Source organism: Uloborus diversus, chromosome 5, assembly GCF_026930045.1.
Source record: "Uloborus diversus isolate 005 chromosome 5, Udiv.v.3.1, whole genome shotgun sequence".
Classification (NCBI taxonomy): Eukaryota; Metazoa; Arthropoda; class Arachnida; order Araneae; family Uloboridae; genus Uloborus; species Uloborus diversus.
Window position 1 is genome coordinate 91,662,799 of NC_072735.1, and position 20,818 is coordinate 91,683,616.

General features: G+C 33.5%; 3 protein-coding genes across 4 annotated transcripts in view; all 3 read left to right on the top strand.

The window, feature by feature from the left end:
• The window catches only part of LOC129223013 (myelin transcription factor 1-like protein), a 33,783-nt gene extending 25,709 nt beyond the window's left edge, over window positions 1-8,074 (top strand). Inside the window, exons 5-8 of the mRNA XM_054857576.1 lie at window positions 1,091-1,224; window positions 1,737-1,882; window positions 2,729-2,970; window positions 5,157-8,074. Of these exons, the coding sequence (XP_054713551.1) occupies window positions 1,091-1,224; window positions 1,737-1,882; window positions 2,729-2,970; window positions 5,157-5,187 (553 nt within the window). The 3' untranslated portion in view covers window positions 5,188-8,074. The remainder of the gene's footprint in view (window positions 1-1,090; window positions 1,225-1,736; window positions 1,883-2,728; window positions 2,971-5,156) is intronic.
• Window positions 8,075-13,055: 4,981 nt separating this feature from the next.
• The window catches only part of LOC129221954 (nuclear transcription factor Y subunit gamma-like), a 61,545-nt gene continuing 53,782 nt past the window's right edge, over window positions 13,056-20,818 (top strand). The window contains exon 1 of one of the 2 annotated variants that reach the window (XM_054856349.1): window positions 13,056-13,146. The gene's annotated coding sequence lies outside the window, so the exon portion shown is untranslated. The remainder of the gene's footprint in view (window positions 13,147-20,818) is intronic. The other variant, XM_054856350.1, reaches the window with a different exon arrangement.
• LOC129221955 (polycomb group RING finger protein 3-like) lies at window positions 13,362-17,088 on the top strand. The gene has a single exon (XM_054856351.1). The coding sequence runs from the start codon at window positions 13,704-13,706 to the stop codon at window positions 14,421-14,423; it is 720 nt and encodes a 239-aa protein (XP_054712326.1). The 5' UTR covers window positions 13,362-13,703; the 3' UTR covers window positions 14,424-17,088.

Consider the following 20,818-nt stretch of genomic DNA (forward strand, 5'->3'; position numbering starts at 1 on the left):
GATGCCCAATTGCAAACAAAGGGAAAATCAGGTACGAAGTGATGGCGTTTGATGGCAGGCCAATTAAGATTGAGCCTAATGCGTGAGTATGTTATTCTCTTTTGCATTTGCTGTGAAACATAAAGGTGTATTTGTGCCAATATCATATCTGCAAGCTCAACTAAACTTAAAACTTCATTAGATATTCTTGTTTATAAAAAGACTTATTAGAGCTATACAGTAAAATTCTTCAAGCACAAAAGTACAGGAGATATTGCTTTTCTTTTTATGCAGTTAAACATTTTATGGCTCATGTGTCCAATGTGAAATATTTTGCATTTAAAACTCTTTAAACGACATACAGTAAAATCTCATTAGCGGCTGTCCATAAATGAGTTCACACTTTTTTTCAAAACATTTGAGTTTGTCACTTCACCTTTCCCCCTTGCACCCTTTTTCCGCTTATGTTGCATTGTTTTTCATAATCATATTGTCATTGAAAAATACATAATGCCACACTTCTTGTTACCTCCTCCCTCCCCCGTATCACCAACTCACGATATTTTGAATCCCCCCTCCCCTCTTCAAAACATTTCATCAGGTTTTTAAAATATAATAGTATGAGGCCCCAAGTTCAGAGTTCTCCAGACTGCAACCTTTTTGATTTTGGGGTTTCACTCAAAAAATAAGGAAACAGGCATATCCCTACCAGAGGCACAGAATTTTTCCTGTTTTGATCCTAAAAAAGAGCCAATACTAACCATATCCCCTTCTGAAAATTTTTGCTAGCTACATCTCTGAAAGCAAATATCTTGACATGAGATATTTGGCTCATATTTAAAATTTCATCAAGGTGCAAAAGATGCTAAATTTCTTCTCCTGAAGCAAAAACATACATGTGTATAATCTCTCACAAATGTTTGAAAATATAATTTTGAATGGAGTTTTAGGTGCCTCGTAAAATGTCTCTTAAGTTATGCTTGTTCAAGAATCGCATGGAAATAGAATACATTTAGTAAAATAATATTCTAATTTAATAACTTAGTTTCTCATTTAAAACTTTTGTTCTTGTACGCTCACTTTAATTGTCTCTCAATATTTCAAATAATAGATCATCCTCTTCTAATGATGGGAGTCCAATTGGTAATGGAAATATCCTGAGCTTTCCTGTGGGCTCAAAGGCTGCCAAAATTTTTCGACCAGTGAAGAAACGCCGCCCATCAAGTGAAGATACTGAAAAGAATGGTTTGTTCCATGTTTTGTTTTGTCTGAAGCTTGATTAAAACTTTTAATGGAATTTTATTCCATATTAAAGTATTTTTTGAATAATATTAAACCCTTTCATGACTGAATTATGAAAAAAAAAAAAGATCTTTACTATGTCATGGGTATGAAACAATGCTGTAAATCACATTAAAACGCTTTTTTTTCTTCATAGATGTCCTTGTTACTTTTTTTGTTTTAGATTCATATGAGGTCCAATTCATTAACTTTCAATTTTATAAGAAACCTTTTCTTGTTTATAACTAATTCAAAAGCATGCACACAATCTGTACAGGAAGTTAAAAAAGCTCTGGTAAACACAAAGGATTGGTAAACTCTCCTATTTTTCATTTCTTACTCTTTTTTAAATTGGACTTGTAATTTTACAATATTACTTAATTTTCAGTTCTGTCACCCCTCAAGGCCAAATTTCAACAAAATTCACACCCAGGTTTTTGTTCTCTTGTACAAGCAGTTTGGTCTATCTCTTTCAGGAGACCCGGACAATGACGAGGAGATCCGTGTGCTGGAAGAGGAGATTTTGGAACTGCAAGAGTACAATGCCAAAGTAGAATCAGAAATGATCAAGTTAAGAACTGACATCTCCCAGATGGAACAGCACATACGCATGACCGAAAGGGTGAGTTTTTATGATTGTCAATAATCTCTCATTCAAAACTCTCAGACTAAACTAGCATATGTGCTTTCAGTTTGTTATATTTAATCATGTTTCGTATTTAATGTCTTTTAATTTAATGCAACAGTAAAATCCAACTCTAACTGCTTTTAAATAAGTGAACAAACATTACTGTGAGTTACTTTAGCTTAAATAACATCCTGAGAAACTTTATGCTACATCTTGGTTTCTGATAGTTACTTCTATTGTTCTTCAACTCATGGCTCCTAATCAATTCCAAGTTGTGAATCAATATTATCCTGTCATTTTTTAGCTTTTCAATCACTCATGAGTAAAATATGCTTTGGATGAAACTCATATGTCTGATGAATAAACATAGTACAATTGGAAGCATGTTATAATTTATTAAAAAATGTTATAATTTTATTTTTCTTTAAACAAATTTGATACCTTATAAACAAATATTTATATAATTTTAAATCTAGCAAAACCTACTCTCATGTAGAATTTCTATAATGTACTGACTTAGTCAAATCTGACTTGTATTTTAAGAGTTATTGAAGTCTTGATCAGGAAAGGAACATATGATCCAAACCTTTCATTTAATATAAAACAGACATCAACTTTTCAAAAATGAAGTGTGCATGTCAAAGAGACATTCTTCTTTCTTGACCATCTGATATTGTGTAAGTTTTCTTCCTTAGCATGAAAGCTGTAATGTTTTACTTTAAGTAACCTCAAAATGTCCCAACATGTTTTATTTTGGAACCTTTTAGCTTCTAAAAATGTGCTTGTATTAACATAACATTTCATCATTCCTGACTTGGGACTTTTTTTTTTCTCTTGCAGGACAATCAATCGCTTGCTCAGAAGAATCAGAACCTCACAGATTATTATGAGACTTTGAGGAACAATTTCATCTCCTTGCTGGACCACGTCAGGCTTCCGAATTTCGACGAGAGGCCCACGAGGGATAATTTCGATGCCTACTTGAACAGATTGCAGTCACTCTGTGCAGAGAATTGCCGGGAGGAGAACAGAACCATTCTTTCCTCTGTAAAACAAGCCCTGCGAGACTTCAGCTTCCCCTCGTTAGTACTGATTATACATTAAAAACTATTTCATGCAAATAAAAATCGATCTTTTTCAAAAGTCGTTTTGATTTTGAGGAAATCATTACCATTGAATGGAGTGAATTAATAGCAGAAGGGGTGAGATTATGGAATAACTATATAACTGTAAGAGGTAGGATGCTGTTTTATATAACAGATTGAAAATTTTAAATTTACAACATTCAGCTCTATCAATTGCGTAACATAATATTGGTGCATATAATGAGGTGGGGTAATCTTGCCATAGCTGTCACAACTCATTCCATTTGATGGTACTGAAATATCTGCATGACCCCCACCCCTGTGTACGCCACTGGTAAGAGAATAACGCTAGACCAGGAAAATCTAAATTTTAAAACCCTGAAAAATAACAGATTTTTCTTTAAAAATAATTTTAGAAAAGGATTTTTTAGATAAAATACCTTTCTAAAAATTTAAGGTTTATTCCTCCCAATATTCAATGAGAATTGTTGATCTATGAAACACTAAATGTTATATTCAGTAAATTACTGCCCATTAGCCAGGGCTAAAGCTGAAATACACCGCCAGCTCAGCCATTTCCAGCCGAGGACTGTAGTTTCGTGCTTATTAGCACTCATCAGGCAGGCATAGTAAAGTGACTGAGCTGGAGATGGAAAACCTCTTAAGGAAGCCAAGAGTGCGAAACAAACTGGTAGCTAATACAGAATTAGCAGACCAAACGAGTGACCGAAGAAGTGGTTCGGTTCAACTCGAAGATTGAAAGCAAGGCAAGGTATATTCAGTAAATTACCGCCCATTAATTAATAAATTACCGTCGTAGTCCTCGGCTGGAAATGACTGAGCAGGCGGTGTATTTCATGTATTTCTGCTTTAGCCCTGGCTAATGGGCGGTAATTTACTGAATATACCTTGCCTTGCGTTCAATCTTCGAGTTGAACCGAACCACTGCTTCGGTCACTCGTTTGGTCTGCTAATTCTATATTAGCTACCAGTTTTTTTTTGCACTCTTGGCTTCCTTAAGAGGTTTTCCATCTCCAGCTCAGTCACTTTACTATGCCGGGCTGATGAGTGCTAATAAGCACGAAATTGCAGTCCTCGGCTGAAAATGACTGAGCTGGCAGTGTATTTCACGTATTTCTGCTTTAGCCCTGGCTAATGGGCGGTAATTTACTGAATATACCTTGCCATGCGTTCAATCTTCGAGTTGAACCGAACCACTGCTTCTGTCACTTGTTTGGTCTGCTAATTCTATATTAGCTACCAGTTTGTTTCGCACTCTTGGCTTCTTTAAGAGGTTTTCCATCTCCAGCTCAGTCACTTTACTATGCCGGGCTGATGAGTGCTAATAAGCACGAAACTGCAGTCCTCGGCTGGAAATGACTGAGCTGGCGGTGTATTTCACGTATTTCTGCTTTAGCCCTGGCTAATGGGCGGTAATTTACTGAATATACCTTGCCTTGCGTTCAATCTTCGAGTTGAACCGAACCACTGCTTCGGTCACTCGTTTGGTCTGCTAATTCTGTATTAGCTACCAGTTTGTTTCGCACTCTTGGCTTCCTTAAGAGGTTTTCCATCTCCAGCTCAGTCACTTTACTATGCCGGGCTGATGAGTGCTAATAAGCACGAAACTGCAGTCCTCGGTTGGAAATGACTGAGCTGGCGGTGTATTTCACGCACTAAATGTTAGTTTGTAAAATTTCAGTTTATGTTTTCATTTTTCTTTTGGCTTCATTGTTTCAATTCCCTTATAAAGGAAGCTCTTCAATAAGCTGCAGATAAACCTTGGGCTGAAAATGTTTTTTTTTTGGGGGGGGGGGGGATTAAGTTAAGATGAAATTTAGAAAAACTTAATAAAAGTTCCCAGCGTTGGATTTTTTCCAAATTCTTTTTGAAACTTGCATAAAATGTACGCATTCATTTTGATAGTGTTTTTTGAATGCAATATTTGTCTCCAACGCAAATCTTATGAATTAGTTCACAGTTCCAATATTTTCAGCAAAAGTTTTTTATTATCCTGGAAACTCAGTTTTGATCTCTAAAAATTTTAAAAGTAAATATCATTGCAGCAATTTCTTTCATTTTGCTCTATCATGTTACTATTAACTGTTGTGTTTCATTCATATCAAATGCTTTATGAATATGATATCATTGGCTTATGTGTACTTTTCTTTATTTCAAAGCAGGAATGCTTCAAACAACTGGCTGAAATCCTGAGAAGTTATAAGCAAAAGAAAGAAAGCCTATTGTGATATTAATAATATTCATAAATTATTTGTTTTGATGGTAAACCATTATGTTAAAGCATAAGCATTGTCTGTATAAAAATTTAACATGACTCATTTTTGTGGTGCCAAATTTTTTATTATTTATTGACTCAAGAAACAGGCCTGCATGTTTTTGTCATTTTTGATTGTCATTTGATCAAAGAAAGTGATATTTTGTTTGATAGAATGTATTTGCTGCAAAAAGTCTGAACCTTATTTTGTCTATTTAAGTAACAGAAGAAAAAAAAGTTTCGAAAATTAAGTAAAAATTCAAGGACATTTCATATGCCAACGTTTTTTTATTAGAGTGATTGATTTAGGGAATGTATTTCATATTTGCTCTTGCCATCTTTATTGTAGTTATAAGGTTCAGGATAGTAATTGATTCATCTGAATCATTCTTCGGTTAAAGTCTGAAAATCAGACGGTTGAGAAAAAGATGAATGGCAAAATATATCAGACAGTTAACTACTATTTTTAACCTACTTTTCCCCATTAAAGAAAAATAATTATAATGCTTCTATTGTTTAACTTGCGAAAATTATGAAAAATAAAATCATGAGAATGAGCTGAATGTACTGTAAAAATGCTGTTAAAACAAAAAATAATTTAAATATAAATGAACTAAATCATTAAATTTTAAAGGATTAAATATTACAAAACAACGCTTATCAGATAGAAAAAATGTATCTTTGTTAGTTTAACCCTCCTCAGTTATAAAATCTAAAGATCATTATACAATTTGAGAAAATTTTTGTTTGATAGATTTCTTTGTCAAAACATCCCAGTTTTTATTTTAGTATTTCAACAAATTTTAAAAAAAAACTTTAGCTGCTGCATGGAAAATACAGCCATTTGTCTTATTTTATTGGGTGGGCCATCGCACCCGATAAAACACGCAGAATTGGGATAGTGAAATTTTATCAGAAAGTACTATTGATGTAATATAAATGCATAAGAAAGTTTTTTATTTTATCATTTCAGTAATTAAATTGAAAATAATATTTGTGCCGGCTGTACTTGAACAGAAACAGCTAGAACTAGTAAAGAACAGTGCACTTTATGTTACAGTTGCTTACACCTTGTAAGGTTGGCAGAATTGCCAACCTTACAAAGTAAAGTAATCATGAAACTTTTTTTGCGACAAAAGATTTTTGGTTGCATTTTTAATAATTGATATTTATTTATTTTTAGAGGGGGAAAAAAATCAACCCTTTAGTTCTCAACTCAAGAGTGTTGCTAATTGAAATAGAACCAAAATACTAAATAAGAATTCTATCATTTAACAAACAATGGCTACTTGTAGATTATTTACTTAGATAAACCATGGGGGAAAAAAAACCTCTTTCAATGAAGTTATACCTAATAGGAGAAGACAGATATGTTCACTAATCAAAAACCTACTGCATTAATTATTTTTGCTGCATCACTAGACACAAATTAAGTAATAAAAATAATTTTTATCTCTTTAAAACATTATGCTCTACTAATATTATAGTTCTCCTACTAGAAAAATAACAGTGAGTTGTAGTCAGGCACAGGATTGTTTAAAAAAAAAAATCATCACCCAAAATGTTAGTGATATAATTGTTGTTCATTTATAAGACATAGGAGCTGATTTTTCTGTTTTCAAAAATGTAGATTCAAGCTTCTATTCCTGAACTGTTGACACCACTTCCATGTTATTCTTATCTCTAGACTAATGATGATAAATGTGATTATATTACAAAAGAAGTTATCTCCTGTAAAATCTAATTTAAAAGGTTTTACTTGTAAAAGTTTTGTTTAATTCCATTTCGTACATTGTGGTTATGTGCAAATTGTAACAATCGTTTCTGTTTTAGATTGTACTTTTTATTTGAAAAAAAAAGAGATTTGTTAAAATTAAATAAACTACTCATATATATAATTTATTATTAATCAATTTATTGGAAATTGTTTTTTAGGTCTTTAATTTTCCGGTTTTAACTCTTAAAGGGCTCCTAAAAGTGTTCTAATTGTTATATCCGAGTATGCTTGCAATCTCTAATTTTTATTTTATGAAAATGGATTATAGTCCATGCTTGAATCGTACCCTGATAAAGTTTTTATTGATGTTACTAATATGTGTGGCAAAATATACCGAATTTGATAGCAGAATGTAAATATTTAAATTTGTGTGATAAGAAAAAAGTTTTACTTGAAAAAATGCCCAAATTTTCTGCTGCACCATGTTTGTGAAGACAAAATAAGTTTCAGACTATTTTTCATTTGTCCGCAAAAGTGTCGTAATTCAATTTGACATCAAATGAATAGCTCACTAATGTGCATTTAAAACTAACTAGATCATTTTAACTATTTTTGTTTATGTGACTTTTTGTACCCTGATATCATTCACTATATAGAAACATCAGACTATTAAAAAAGGACCAGAAGGTTTCCAATTGATTCATCACAATTCCTAGTGCACTTTTACATGTGAAAATGATGTACAAGATGCCTTCCATGTTGAGGAAGTACTGTCTTTTTCTTTTCTAGTTCTTCTGAAACTTCAACTGTTTGTGCTAGCACTTGTGTGTATGTGTGTGTGTGTATGATGTAAATACATGTAAAATATTCCTTAAAAAATATTAGTACAATCACTGCTTCACTGGTGTACATAATTGTGTTTGCCAAAAAAACATGTTTATGTTTTCTATCTCCTTGTGCTGTTAACAAACAGCCTAGTGTAAATAGTTCAATTTTTATAAAAGTTTTCTTATTTGTGCAATCATCCAACAAAGAGGTACTTCAAACATTTGTTCTTCGAAATGTGTCTTATTGTAACTATATGTTGTTCCTTAAAGACTTTGATCAATAAAAAGTATTATTTGAACTTATACTCGTTTCTATTCTTTCCAGAGTATGCCGATACATGAAAAAAGTGTTTGTTAATTACTATATGAGAATTATGTGCTCTTCAAGAACAATTGAATCTGTTTTTAAAAGATCTGCTTTTTTAGGGGGGGGGGAGTTGCTTTGTTACCTTTGTTGTATCTTACAGTGAAAGACCGATATTGGAGAATATCGACTTTACTGATGATTCTCCGGAAATATTTGGCATATCCTCTCATCTTTTCATATGTAAATGTTGATATTCACCAGTTAATGTTTGCATTTACCAGGTTTTGGACATTCACAGAAACAGATATGTATATTAATGCTCCTTTTCACAAACATTCTACTAAATGACTATTGGTTGCAAAATTAGTAGATAGGAGGGCTCCATAGCTTTTGAAGAGGACATACCATCCCTCTTCAAGAGTATGGGTACCCCTTCCAACAGTTGTGCTTAAACTTCGGGGCTGGTCGCAGTTCAACTTGAAGAGCTAGTTTATCTAAGTACCATTGATGTTCAATACAAACAGGTAGTTGATGATGCAATTAGAACAAAAACATTGCAAGTGCCTTACCCCAGCCCTTGTGACCCCTTAAAAACGTCTTTGAAAGATTGATGGTTCCTGTCAAACGTAGAAGTGCAACAGGTAGTTTTGTACTTGAGGCAGAAAAAGGAATTTTATTTAAGGTTTATGTTGATCAACCTGATGAAGTAGTTGAACGATGGAATGGTCTGTAGTGCAACCTCTCTAAAATGACCACCTTTCATTCTGGTGAAAAGTGGTCATTAAGGAAGGTGGCTATTGAATGGAGGTTGCTTAAAAAATATTCACATATAACGTTAAAACATGCGGGGAAGTGATAAAAAATAAAGAAATTGTTAGCATAAGTTTAAAATATTGAAAACTCTGACTAAGAAAGTGTTCTCAGAACTGAAGTATGGATATGCCCATCATTTAAACGATCAATTGGGGTCAATTGATAACCCCCTGAGATTTTAAAAACATAACTTAATTAGGCATTTTGCATGTAAAATAATGATTTTTCCAAAACAATTCATTAAGTGCATACCTCTCCCCCCCTCCTCCTGGAAAATTTTGAAATAACAGGCCTAGGTAGTATGTCATTTTTTTCCCTTCAAAAGTTAAGATATCTCTTATTTACTCTATTCATATCTCATGAACAAAGCAATGAGGGAGAGAGAGTGCTAATATGCCCAGAAGGTGTTCAATGGACCGGTGTTGGGAAAGCTATTATCAAACTTCTTTGAAGAATTTCTGTGAAAATTGTCAATTAATAACCTGTGCCTGTCTAGGAAGTGTAGGTACATGAGAGAAACTTTTTTCTCGAAACTATGTTAAATTCGTTTTAGGTTGTGATCACTCTACTTTGGCATGCTCCTAAAGGGAAACAACCAAAAGTGCTCATCTGGTGTTTACACAAACACGCTTGTTCATACTGCCATGGTAAGTTAAAGGATGGTATCTGCGGAGCTGAGTTTTTGAGATATTTGAAGAAACATGTTTTGTGGATTCTACACTAATAATGGGGAAATGTTGGAATTTGATGTATTTGCATGTATTAGTTTCAGTGGAAACCAAATAAGTAAGTTTGCACAATAAATCTTTAGTTCAGTGCATGAGAAAAATGCAAAAAAAAAAAAAAAAAAAAAATGCAGATACTGCGCTTTACCTTTCCAAGGCAGTATATGAGCGAGGTTTTTGTTGTTTTTTAATAAAATATGCATTGAGTGGTTGAGTATACACCCCTTGCAGGAAGGGGGGAGCTTTTTATGAAATGCTTGTCTGCATTCCCAGGATAACACATCCCATCTGCTCTAGAAATGTATGATTTCCCAGTACATTTTTGACCTAAACAAAAAACATTTTAGGTAAAGGGATTTTTTTTTTTTGCAAAAATTTGGATCACGTTTTTTTGGAAGACTTGTTTCAAGGTAGTCACTCAATACAGGTTAGCATTAAATTCGGATTGGGTTGGGGGGGGGGGTTCTGTTTCATGGGAAAATGTGGCCGTTAGGAGAGGTGGTTGGGTGGAGTGGGTTCAGGTGTTTTAGCTGGAATTTATAATTAACTCCTAGCATTCCTGCAACTACTTTTTTTTGCTGAATACAACATTGCGCCCTACAGGTTATTGATGACTAACAGATGAGTCATAATGTTAAATGAATGCTTTTGTTATCAGATGTAGTGTCATCTATGGACAATTTTCTGTCAGTTATTTTATATGTTCCATTAAACCCTGTTATTTCTTACAAGGGTATGTCGAATTTCTTCAATTAGTATCTGCACTGATATTTTTCCTTAAAAAGTTCCTATACATGGGTACATGAAAATGTTCTTAATATAAAGCTGCACTTTAAAAGAAAATAATTGCTATATTTTAGAAACCAAGCTACTTCTGTAGATACAGGCCATTATGTCAACAAATATATTTTGTAATTGAAAGTGGTACAGTTATAAATATATTAACTAGAAACAGACCATGGGTCTAGCTAAACTAATCCTAGCCAAAGACTGCATCCCTCAGTCAAGATCGAAAACTCTCTTAGATGTGTTTGCCTCATTACAAGTAGTAACAGCTGATTCATAAAATTATTCTAAACTCCTGTAGAATACTACTGAAGTAATAATTTTTCCTAGTTTCAAGATTTGCTAGAATTTGAAATATATCCCTCCTTTGATCCTTTTTCAGTAAAAGATCTTTCTAACATGAGACCAAAATTGATCAGCATAGTTCAAGAGATCTCTATAATGAGAAAATATTTTTATTAGAATTATTTTGAAATATCTAAGCATTATACGTCTGCTTTGATATGACTTCAAAAAAATTTTTTTTTTGAATTTTACCTCTCCTAGCTCCTTATTCATTTTACTTTTGGGATAAAAGTTTGATTTCAATAAAATAAACTTCTTGCTAGGATAGACACTGCCTGACCTAGAAAAGTTTTCATTTCTATTAACATCATGGAGGTAGGTGCTTAGATCCTACCATTTGTAATTGATGTAAAAAAATGAAATGAATTCTTGTGTTGTAACTACTTTAGTAGGGTTGCAGGCACTTGGAACAGCTTAACGGTAGAGGTGGTAATGAGCAAAGGGGTGGATAGGTTTAAGAGGGACATTGATCTTCGTTGGGGGCTAATAAATTGACTAGGACCAGCCTAGCTGGGCCCAGAGCCTGTTGCTGATCGTCACATTTGTATTTGTTGTGTCATGTACTATAATTTGAATTATTCTCTTCCAAATTTAGATGCACTGTGCCCACAAAAGGGGAAGGTCGCAGCCCAAACTGCACCATTCAAATTATTGGAGAGAGGGGTGTTTAAAGGCTCTTAGAGTATTTTTGAAGAATCTCATTCTTGGGGCTGGTAGGTGATCCGTAGCATTTGTGTTATGGGTAGTGAAACCTGTGTAAGTTGACCACTCGCGGTGCAGTACTTTGGTGGTCAACTTATAAAGGGGGTAATGATTTTTTTTTTTTTTTGGAATTCTTGCAACATGTATTCATTTCTTTAATTGACACCTACTCTTTCTGTTCAACTCGCTTTCATTGTTTAGCACATTAATTTGAAACAATAATTTAAGATATTATTCAAATATTTTTAGAGATTATTTTCCCAGAATGACGTATAATGTGTCATGCAAATTTAAAATTTCAGTAAATTGATCAAAAAAAAAAAAGTCTTATTGTTTATGAAAAGTTACTCATTTTATATTAATAGTTCCTAAAAATTTATAGCTAATCAAAAATTACAAATTTTTCGCTTAACAACAAAAGAAAAATAAGTTTGGAGAACAAAAGGGTTCTTAGTAGTTTTCCCACGTGGTTAAACTCAAAAGGAGATTTAGTTATGCTGCTATTTCATTTAGTTGGTAAAATGCTGGTCTGACATCAAAAATATTCTTGAAAAGCTAAAAAAAAAAAAAAAATTTGCTAAATAAAATTTTAAAAAATAAACCAAGAGGTCAACTTACAAAGGGTTTTTTACAATACTCCAAACCAAACTTGGTGTTCATTAGTGGTCAAGATAGAGAGGTGGTCAAGTTACAGAGGTTTTCCTTCATTATATAAGATAGGACTAATTCCGTTCCTGACAAAATCGCTCAATATAGACAGGTGGTCAACTTACAAAGGTGGTCAACTTTACAGGTTTTACTGTACCATGTGATACACACATACAGACTAATAAAATACTATTACTAATAAAATAGCATTACTAATAAAATAATTTGTCACTCCTGAAAATACTGAATAAGCACCATTGTCATTTAATGCATCAATTTGAATACAAGTTTTGAAAGATCAGTGATTATTTTGTAATATGAATCTGCATTCTATTTCATTAAAGCATTTTTTGTAATTATTTATTATTTGTCTATTTATACTTTAAATATATTATTTGATAAAAAAATGTGGGTGATGATAGTTAAAATTATACTTCCTGCAGTTAAAAATTTATGAAGTCTAGCAAACATTTTATGAGCTTGGAAATGCATATGCATATTTACTATCACATTAATTCTGGTCATGATCCTAAATCTAAAGAAGAAAAAAATTACTGATAATATTTTAAAACAGCAATGATTCGCAATTCAACAGTACAAGTGAATAATATTACTGCAGCAAATTATGAAACTGCCGGTAAAAGTATTAAAATTACTTGTTTATTTGAAAAAAATTTTTTTGGTTCTGCCCTTTTTAAAAAATAACAAACGATAATTTCAGAAAATAATATGGCTCCCTTCCTGAATTTCAAATATTATTTTCTGTGTCTGAAAAATCTAGGAGAATATGTAGCTAATTAAGATAATATGCAACAGTTTGGAAAACTTTGAAATATTTTATCACTTTTATTTTTAGATATTTTTTAGTGCTGTTATAGCTTTGTTAATACTTACCATCACCAGATGACGCCACGATCGATCTCGTTTTCAAGTTTTCTTTCTTGTTTGTGTTGTAATTTGTCTGCTATGTCACATCGCTTCGTCGAAGTGTAGCCTATTTTCGTGAATTCAGATCCAATTTTTAAAGGGTAAGAATTTTTTTTTGACTATTTATTATGTATTATTTTTTTTACTTGCCCCCCTTCCTTCTCATTAAGCCGCATTTGCCCGAATTAACGGTCATTGGTCGGAAAAGGAAGTCCCGCGATTCGTTGTTCAGAAATATCCAATCCAGTGGCGTCCATTGCTGTGAAACTTTGTTTTGCTTGCTGTTGCATCGCGCTGTTTCATTAATCAACCTGTTCTGTTTGTTTTGAAGCATCGTTCTGATAAAAAATTATTGAGTTATGCAAGGGAAATGAAGTACATAGAAAAAGTGATTATCGAAATGGCGGAATTGGTATTCTGTAGTTGGAATGCTGGAACCTTCATTTTGCTTGGCTGCTTTCCCGCGTAAAGTGAGCTCAGAGGTATTTAATGGCGTCATGTATCGCTGTTTGCGATGAACTTGTGAGTCATTTGATGAGATAACGCAGAAAATAATTAAGAATGTTATTCCAGTAACTTATAAACAGTTTCCAAGTCTGCTACTAGAGATTAAGTAAATTCGATCCTTCGGATTTTAACTTGATATTGTGCTGTCACCATGGAAACCACAAGTGTAGCCTTACATTCTCTGAATCCTCACATATCTTGCTATATCTGCAAAGGTTATCTCATTGATGCTACTGCTATAACAGAATGTCTGCATACTTTCTGCAAAAGTTGCATTGTGAAACGTTTGGAATTTGAGGATGTGAACACATGTCCCAAGTGTGATTGCCTCATCCATCGCAGTAACCCCCTACTAGGAATCAAAGCAGATCGCACCTTGCAAGATATTGTGTACAAGCTTGTTCCTGATCTGCAGTGCCGTGAAGTCCTGAGAGAGAAGATCTTCTGTGAGATGAAAGATATACCTTATCCCAAACATCACGACATTGTCATAAAGAACAAACAGCTGCAGGTTGTGGATAGTGCTCCGCAGAGAGTGGTTGATGCTGTCACGGACGACCGCGTCTGTATACAACTAGAAACTAAGACCAGTGAGCTACAGCAATTGCCTCGCAAATACATATGTTGTTCTTCTTTCACTACCATTGCCCATGTCAAGAAACTCATTGCTAAGAAGTTGTTCTGTGATCTGGAGAAGTATTATACTGTGGACATTTTGTGTAACGATGAAGTTTTAGGAAAAGATCATACTTTGAAATTCATCTACGTCACTCGTTGGCGCTCGAAAGAACCTCCACTCATGCTGTATTATCAGCCCCGCATGAACTTGATGAGCTTGAATGTGACTCAGCAACTGAATACTGAGTTATGATAAAACTTGCAAGATAGAGAAATTTTTATATTCATGATGAGAGTGTGTCATTCCACATACAAGTAAATGATCTGCTTACTGTAGGATATGAAAGAGTTGTTTTGAATGCAATGCTGGAAGGGAGAGGGGGTGCCCGGGAGAAATTAAGGATTTGCTGCTTTAGGATAGTTATAATGTAGCTACAATGTTTTCTAAGTTGGGCCACACCATTCTCCGGTGGAATTTTTCAATCCTCCCAGAAAAAATTTCAATACCTAAATTCTTTTCAGAGAATGTTTTTCGGGATAAATGCAGATAAATTCAATTCCGTGATATAAGCATTCCTTTTTATTACGTTCTTAGAAAGGGGAAAAAAAATTCATCCCTAGATATTCTAGTGTTAATATTTTAGTCATACTTTTCTAAATCAATCCCAGGATGCATTTGATCTGAATTGCGACTTTTCAATGAAATGTTTTATTTGAAATTTTATTATATGTATAGATTGTTCCTCTCAGTCAAATATTTGAACTGTAAAATTCTGATCAACTTGTAAAATTAAAATAATTGTTGGAGTTCAAAAAATATTTGCTGCGTAAATTGTCTAAATTCTGGCATGTCTAAGCAAAAACCAAGGGTCTGTCCAGGATTTTTCACAGGGTCTGTTTCTTTTTGGAACAAGTCAAATAATTTTGCAAAAAAAAAAATTTTTTTTTTTGCAAAAACAATAGTTTAGAATTTTGAGATGGTGCAAACTGCATTATAGCTACTTAAAAGTTGAGTGTTTTCCCTCTTTTCTGTTGAGAATATCGTTCTTGAGTGTTTTTCGAGTATTCAAGGGGGGGGGGGAGGCATCGCTCTCTGGGAGATGGGTATCCCTTAAGCATCAATATTTATTTACCATTCTATATACATTATGATAAATTATACTAGAAATGTTATATGTATAGTATTTAAAATAATTGTAACAAAGAAATTCAGGCAGGTATTCAGCATTTAACTTTTTGAGCAGAGACACTGTTAAAGATCACAGAATTTTGTTGGAAACTTATAAACTCCATGATTTTTACAAAAATAAAAAATATTTTATTTGTTTACCTCATAAAAAAGCGTACTAAACATCGAAAAATCAGATTCCCATAACGGATGCAAAGAGATCCCCTCCCCTACTATCCTTGGCAGTTCTAAGTTCATTCTGCTGTATATGATTGTCTATTAAATCATGAGCGGGAGGGGGGGGGGAGTGCTTACAGCGCCTATTCAGAGAAGGTTGACAAACAAGCAAAATTATAAACCAAACTGACTCTCAGCTCTTAACTTCTTTCAAAAAAAAACAACAAGCATTATATGTTGTATTGTAGTAAGTTACCCCGCCCTAATGCCAGGGCTAACTGAGCTGGTGGTGTATTTTAAGCATTATATGATTGTAGTTGTTCATCGCTTGCAAGAGCATCACAAAAGTGCTGGGTTTTTTTTTTTTTTTTTTTGCAAAATTAGCAGATTTTGTATAAGTTGATCCCTCTAATTTAACTTGAAAAAAGGTTCCAAACTTTTACACATGGAAATATGCTGCGTTATTTTGATTTGAGATTTGCTCTTTCAATAAATAATTTGTGAAAGATTCATTTATCAGAATTTTGTGAAGGGTCCGTCTTGGTTGATTGGGATTTTGTGAAAGGTCCGTTTTGGTTGATCGGATTTTTTGTGAAGGGTCCGTTAACGGACCCAAATTTCCTCTGGTCAGACCCCTGACAACTTTCTAGTTTGTTGTTTTGAAACAGCTCCAAAAAATGTTGAATTTCTGCCCTTGAAAAAAAAACTTTATAGCTCAAAATTGTAAAAGAGAAAAATTTTTAGTGGAAGACATTTGAAGGCTTTTTTCTTTGTCAATGTTGTTTTATTAAAAAGATGTAGTCTACTAAAGATGAACATGTAAAAGGGGAAAGAATTCTGAAGGGGGACATTGTTTAACTGACAGCTAAAAATCAGGGTCCGGCAAATAATAAGCAACTAAAAAAATACCCTGGCAACTTTGTTTCAGAAGCCATTGTACACTGAATAGTTCTTTTCTAAACTGTGAGAAATAATACCTGGTACCTAAAAAAATTTCCCGATTCCTTAGATTTTACAATTTTTGTCGTATCTTGACTCAGAATTAAAAAATTTAACTCTCAAAGTTTTGTTTCTATTCATTAGTTAAATATGAAAATCATATTTATTATTAGTTCATTTACAAAAAAATTTATATGCTCAATATTTCATGCTCTCCCCTTCTCCCTTATTGCTCTAATTTTGATCAGTTCCAGCTAAATTTGGCGTCTCTGGTTCTTTGTGGGAAAGTTAAAGCAGGGAACATGGAAAAGTTAGTTAAAGCATTTTTAACACTTTTTCCAAATTCGACTAAAAAAGGAAGAAGGTCATTCTCAGTCCGACAGGTTTGTCAATTGCACCCTCCCATTTTGGTGCTCATCATCAACCCTGTGTGAAAGCTCCGTGTTTGAAAGTGGCGTTATAATTGAGCTTGATTGGTGAAATCAAAATATTTCTTACACTTGTGTGATGTTACTGATGTTGTAAACTGTTCATCCATGTTGTGTGAAGATGCCTTGTATTATGAGCTTGCTGTTTACCAATTGAAAATTTTATTTATGAAAATTTCTATTGCCATTTTTAATTTTTGCATAAAATAAAGGCTATTGGAAATATTTTCAGTTTGTTTATTTTCTAAGATACTAGTAATGTTGTGCAGTGGCGGCGATTTGGGGAGGAGGTAGCAGTAGTGGCATAGCTAGGGAGGGGCACTCTGTCCCAGGCGGCAATTTCACACTTTTGATGCGAAATTTTTTTAACTTGTTTTTGATCTATTACTGGAGGCAAAACAGAAAAAAAAGTCTTTGAATTGTAAGGTTTTAATACTATGATAATAAAATTACTCTAATGCAAGACATGTGTTTTTCTTGGGGAAATCTTAGCACTATTGTTTATTTATTCACTGCCTTCATCTGAAGCTACAGACAGAGGGAGGTAGTAGCGTAAAGTCAAGAGACGTTTCTTTTATCCCCTTTTGTTGTTAAGGTTGACTATTACGGAGGAAACAATAAATTTCATAACCTTTCGTCATATGATAAAGTTACCACTTGATTATAATAAGTAAGTGTCTATGAAACCACCATATTTAAAAAAAAAGAAAAATTAAAGGAAAGTGAACCCAAGAGTAAAAGGAGAGAGGTCTCAAATGGAGGCGATTTCTTGCTCATTTTCAGGATAGCATTATCTGTTTAACAATTACTTTGACTGGTCATTGACTAGAAAATGTTCACTAAGACAGAATGAATTCTATGTTCATTTTATACAAAAAATTATTCACTCGAATAATAATTGCTTTTACTACTGTATTATATCATCTAATTCCTTTATACAATGAACTTCACATTTAGTCATTAATTTTAAGGAAAGGTTTTTAATTAGTAAAATGATCTCAAGGCAAAACCTTTCACATTTCGACCTCTATTAGAGAAAAAGAGAATCATCCAAATTTCGTAATATACCAGATTTAGGAAAGGGGAGGGGGTGAGTCTTGCTCGTACCCTGGTGGCAACTTCTGAGTTTGTCAACATTAGGCGAATCGCCCAAGCACGGATCCAAAGGGGAGTTATAACTCCTTTTGAGAAACCAAATCGACCCTAAATTTACGTTTCTAACACTCTAAATTAGGAAAATTTACCCAACCTTTACGCTTCTTCCTACTGTCTCAAAGCTTAAAATGCATTTTCAGGACTTTCATGCGTTGTTAAACCCTCAATAAATGTTACATTTTTTGGAAAGAGCAACCAAAAGAAAGCAAGAATCTTCCTATCCCTTAACGTCACCAAACAGCCCAAAAGTGCAGTTTTAAGCCTCGAGTCACTAACTTTTCCAAGGGACAATGCCCACCCCATTCCTTCACATCTCATTCTTTAGCCTAATATTGATATTTGAGTTTTTATGATTTCAATACCAACAAATTACTAAGGGTGGTCAAGCCCAGACCTTTCCTGTATAATGGTTAATGATAGTCTAAAGTGTGTATTTAGGGCATCAGCTTCGACTTTAAAATCCCCATCTCATCCAATAACTTCAAAAATAGCATAAAGTTGGGTTTTGAAGCCTAAACTTCTGAAAAATTCTATAATAGGGACCCCAGATGTGCATGAAATCAGTTAACGTCATCACAGTTGGCCCCAAATTTCGTTTTTAGAAATTTCTGAGTGAAGACTGCAAATCCTTTTTTTTCTGAGTGGTGAAGAGCTTTGAATGAGCAACAGTTTCAAAAAAGATTTCGGGTGGGAACTTCCCAACATTTTTGGAAACATTTGAAAATTTATGCCATCAAAGACAGCCTACAATTGCGATTTTGAAACTTCGGCATTGAAAAATTTTCCAAAGAGCTCCTGAACGTTCCCTATTCTCTTTAACGTCATCAAAGATAGACTTAAATTGATTTCAAGTTTGAAAATATTTTGAGAGGAAAATCCAGTCTTTGTTGGAGTTAGGAGTGACCCTTACACCACTAGCTACAGTATACATTTACTTGTTTCACAGTTTCGTTGAAATCTTTCCGTTCAGCGCCCCCGAACCTTCCTCAGTATCTTCAGGTATCCAAAGATAGCCTAAAATAACTTTTTCAACGCTTCAGTTTCATAAAATTTCCTTGAAGTCTCGACCCTTAACGTCACCAAAGAATGCATAAAACTAATTTTAATTTTGAAAACAAAAAAAACCTGGCGGGAGCTCCAAGCATCTTTTTCTATAAGCGTTACTATAAATTGCTCAAAATTCCGAATTTTGACTTAACTTTAGGAATGTTTCGGTAGCACTTGGAATTCCTTTTTTCTTCTCCTGCAAGAAAAATATGAAGGAAAAAAAAAAGAGTTTCTTTTCTCTCTTTCTTGTTTATTAAAATCTTTTTAAAATTCTTTTGACTCTTTAATGCGTCAACTATTTCCCATCAAAAAGGGTGGCAAATTGAGAAACCGCCCTGGGCGGCAGAAAGCGTAGCTACGCTGCTTAGCAGCAGCCTTTCCTCTTTTTGCAGTTAATTTATTTATTTTATTTTCTAAATTAGGAACCAAAATTAGAAATTCAAAATAAAAACAGGAATGTCAAAATTTTCCCTACATAATTATTTGTTTTACTTTGTATATCTGTTTACAAAACATTATTTAGCACAATCAGTAAATTTTAGTTTATGAATTTATTGTTTCCATCAATTTCCACTTATCTTCTTTCAAACGGAGCTACAAGAACATTTTGTACTTTTTTTTTTCATTTTTTGCTGTTGCTAAAAGTTTCATGAATTTTAGTTGTCTCTCCCCCCTCTCCATTTATGAACCCCAATCACCACCTCAAGCAAATTTAAAGGTCTTTGGTAAGTTTTTATGATATATAATTTTATGTTTATTTATTTATTTATTTATTTACTTTCTTTTTTTTTTGCGTGTTGGAGCAATTGCACCACATTCTTGCAGTTGGCTAGAAACTAAAAACATACCGAGTAGCACTTTAGCCAAGTACTAAGTACCAATTATGTTTTAGAAAAACCACCAACACACAAGTGTGAATTTAAGTGGTCAGAGTAATCAATTTTGTCAGGGTGTCTACCCACTTAGAAAATCTGGAAATGTCAGTAAAAAGATGGGGAAATTAATTTTTGTTTGCAGATAACGTGAAATTTTTTCAAAATTATAACCAGTTTTAAAAATTTTGTTTTTTGCAGTTTAGTAAAATAAATTAGGTCAGAAATTCATGCAACTTGAAATTCTTAAAAGAAAATATTTCTTTCCTTAAACCAGTTCTTCAACCCCACCTTTTGTTCTTTAGTTTTGCACATTCCAGTTTTCCATGGGTGTTCAGAAGTTTACTCCCCCCTCCCCCCCAACAATGGTAATTAGGTTGTTTCTGCAATTACCAATGAAAAACTGTTAAGTTTTCCTATACCAGTTATAAATAATCTCTTCAAAGTAAGGGTAAACTAGATTATTGTTTAATTTCAGTATTACTTGGATGTTAGTGTAGTAGACAAAAGCGATTTTTGTCGGATGTCTTTTCATCCATAAGCTCATTATTTTTTGCATTGAAAAAGGCGTTCCCTGTAACGCCGAAACACGTGTCTGCTGTAATTTACAAATTTGTGCTTCTACTTACGTTGTTTGGTCTGACTTTATTAAAAGTCCTTGTTCAAAGGCAGAGGTTGCAAATGTTGAAGTGAATACAAATACCTATGACACGCTAAAATTGATGTTGAAGTGCAGTGATATTTTGGAAGCAAAGTTGGGTTTCTTTATTTTGGTGGCATCAGAATTGCAAGGTTTTTAAATAAGATTCCAGGCTGGTAAACCAATGGCCCCTTTCCTGTATGAACAGATGTATTTGATGTT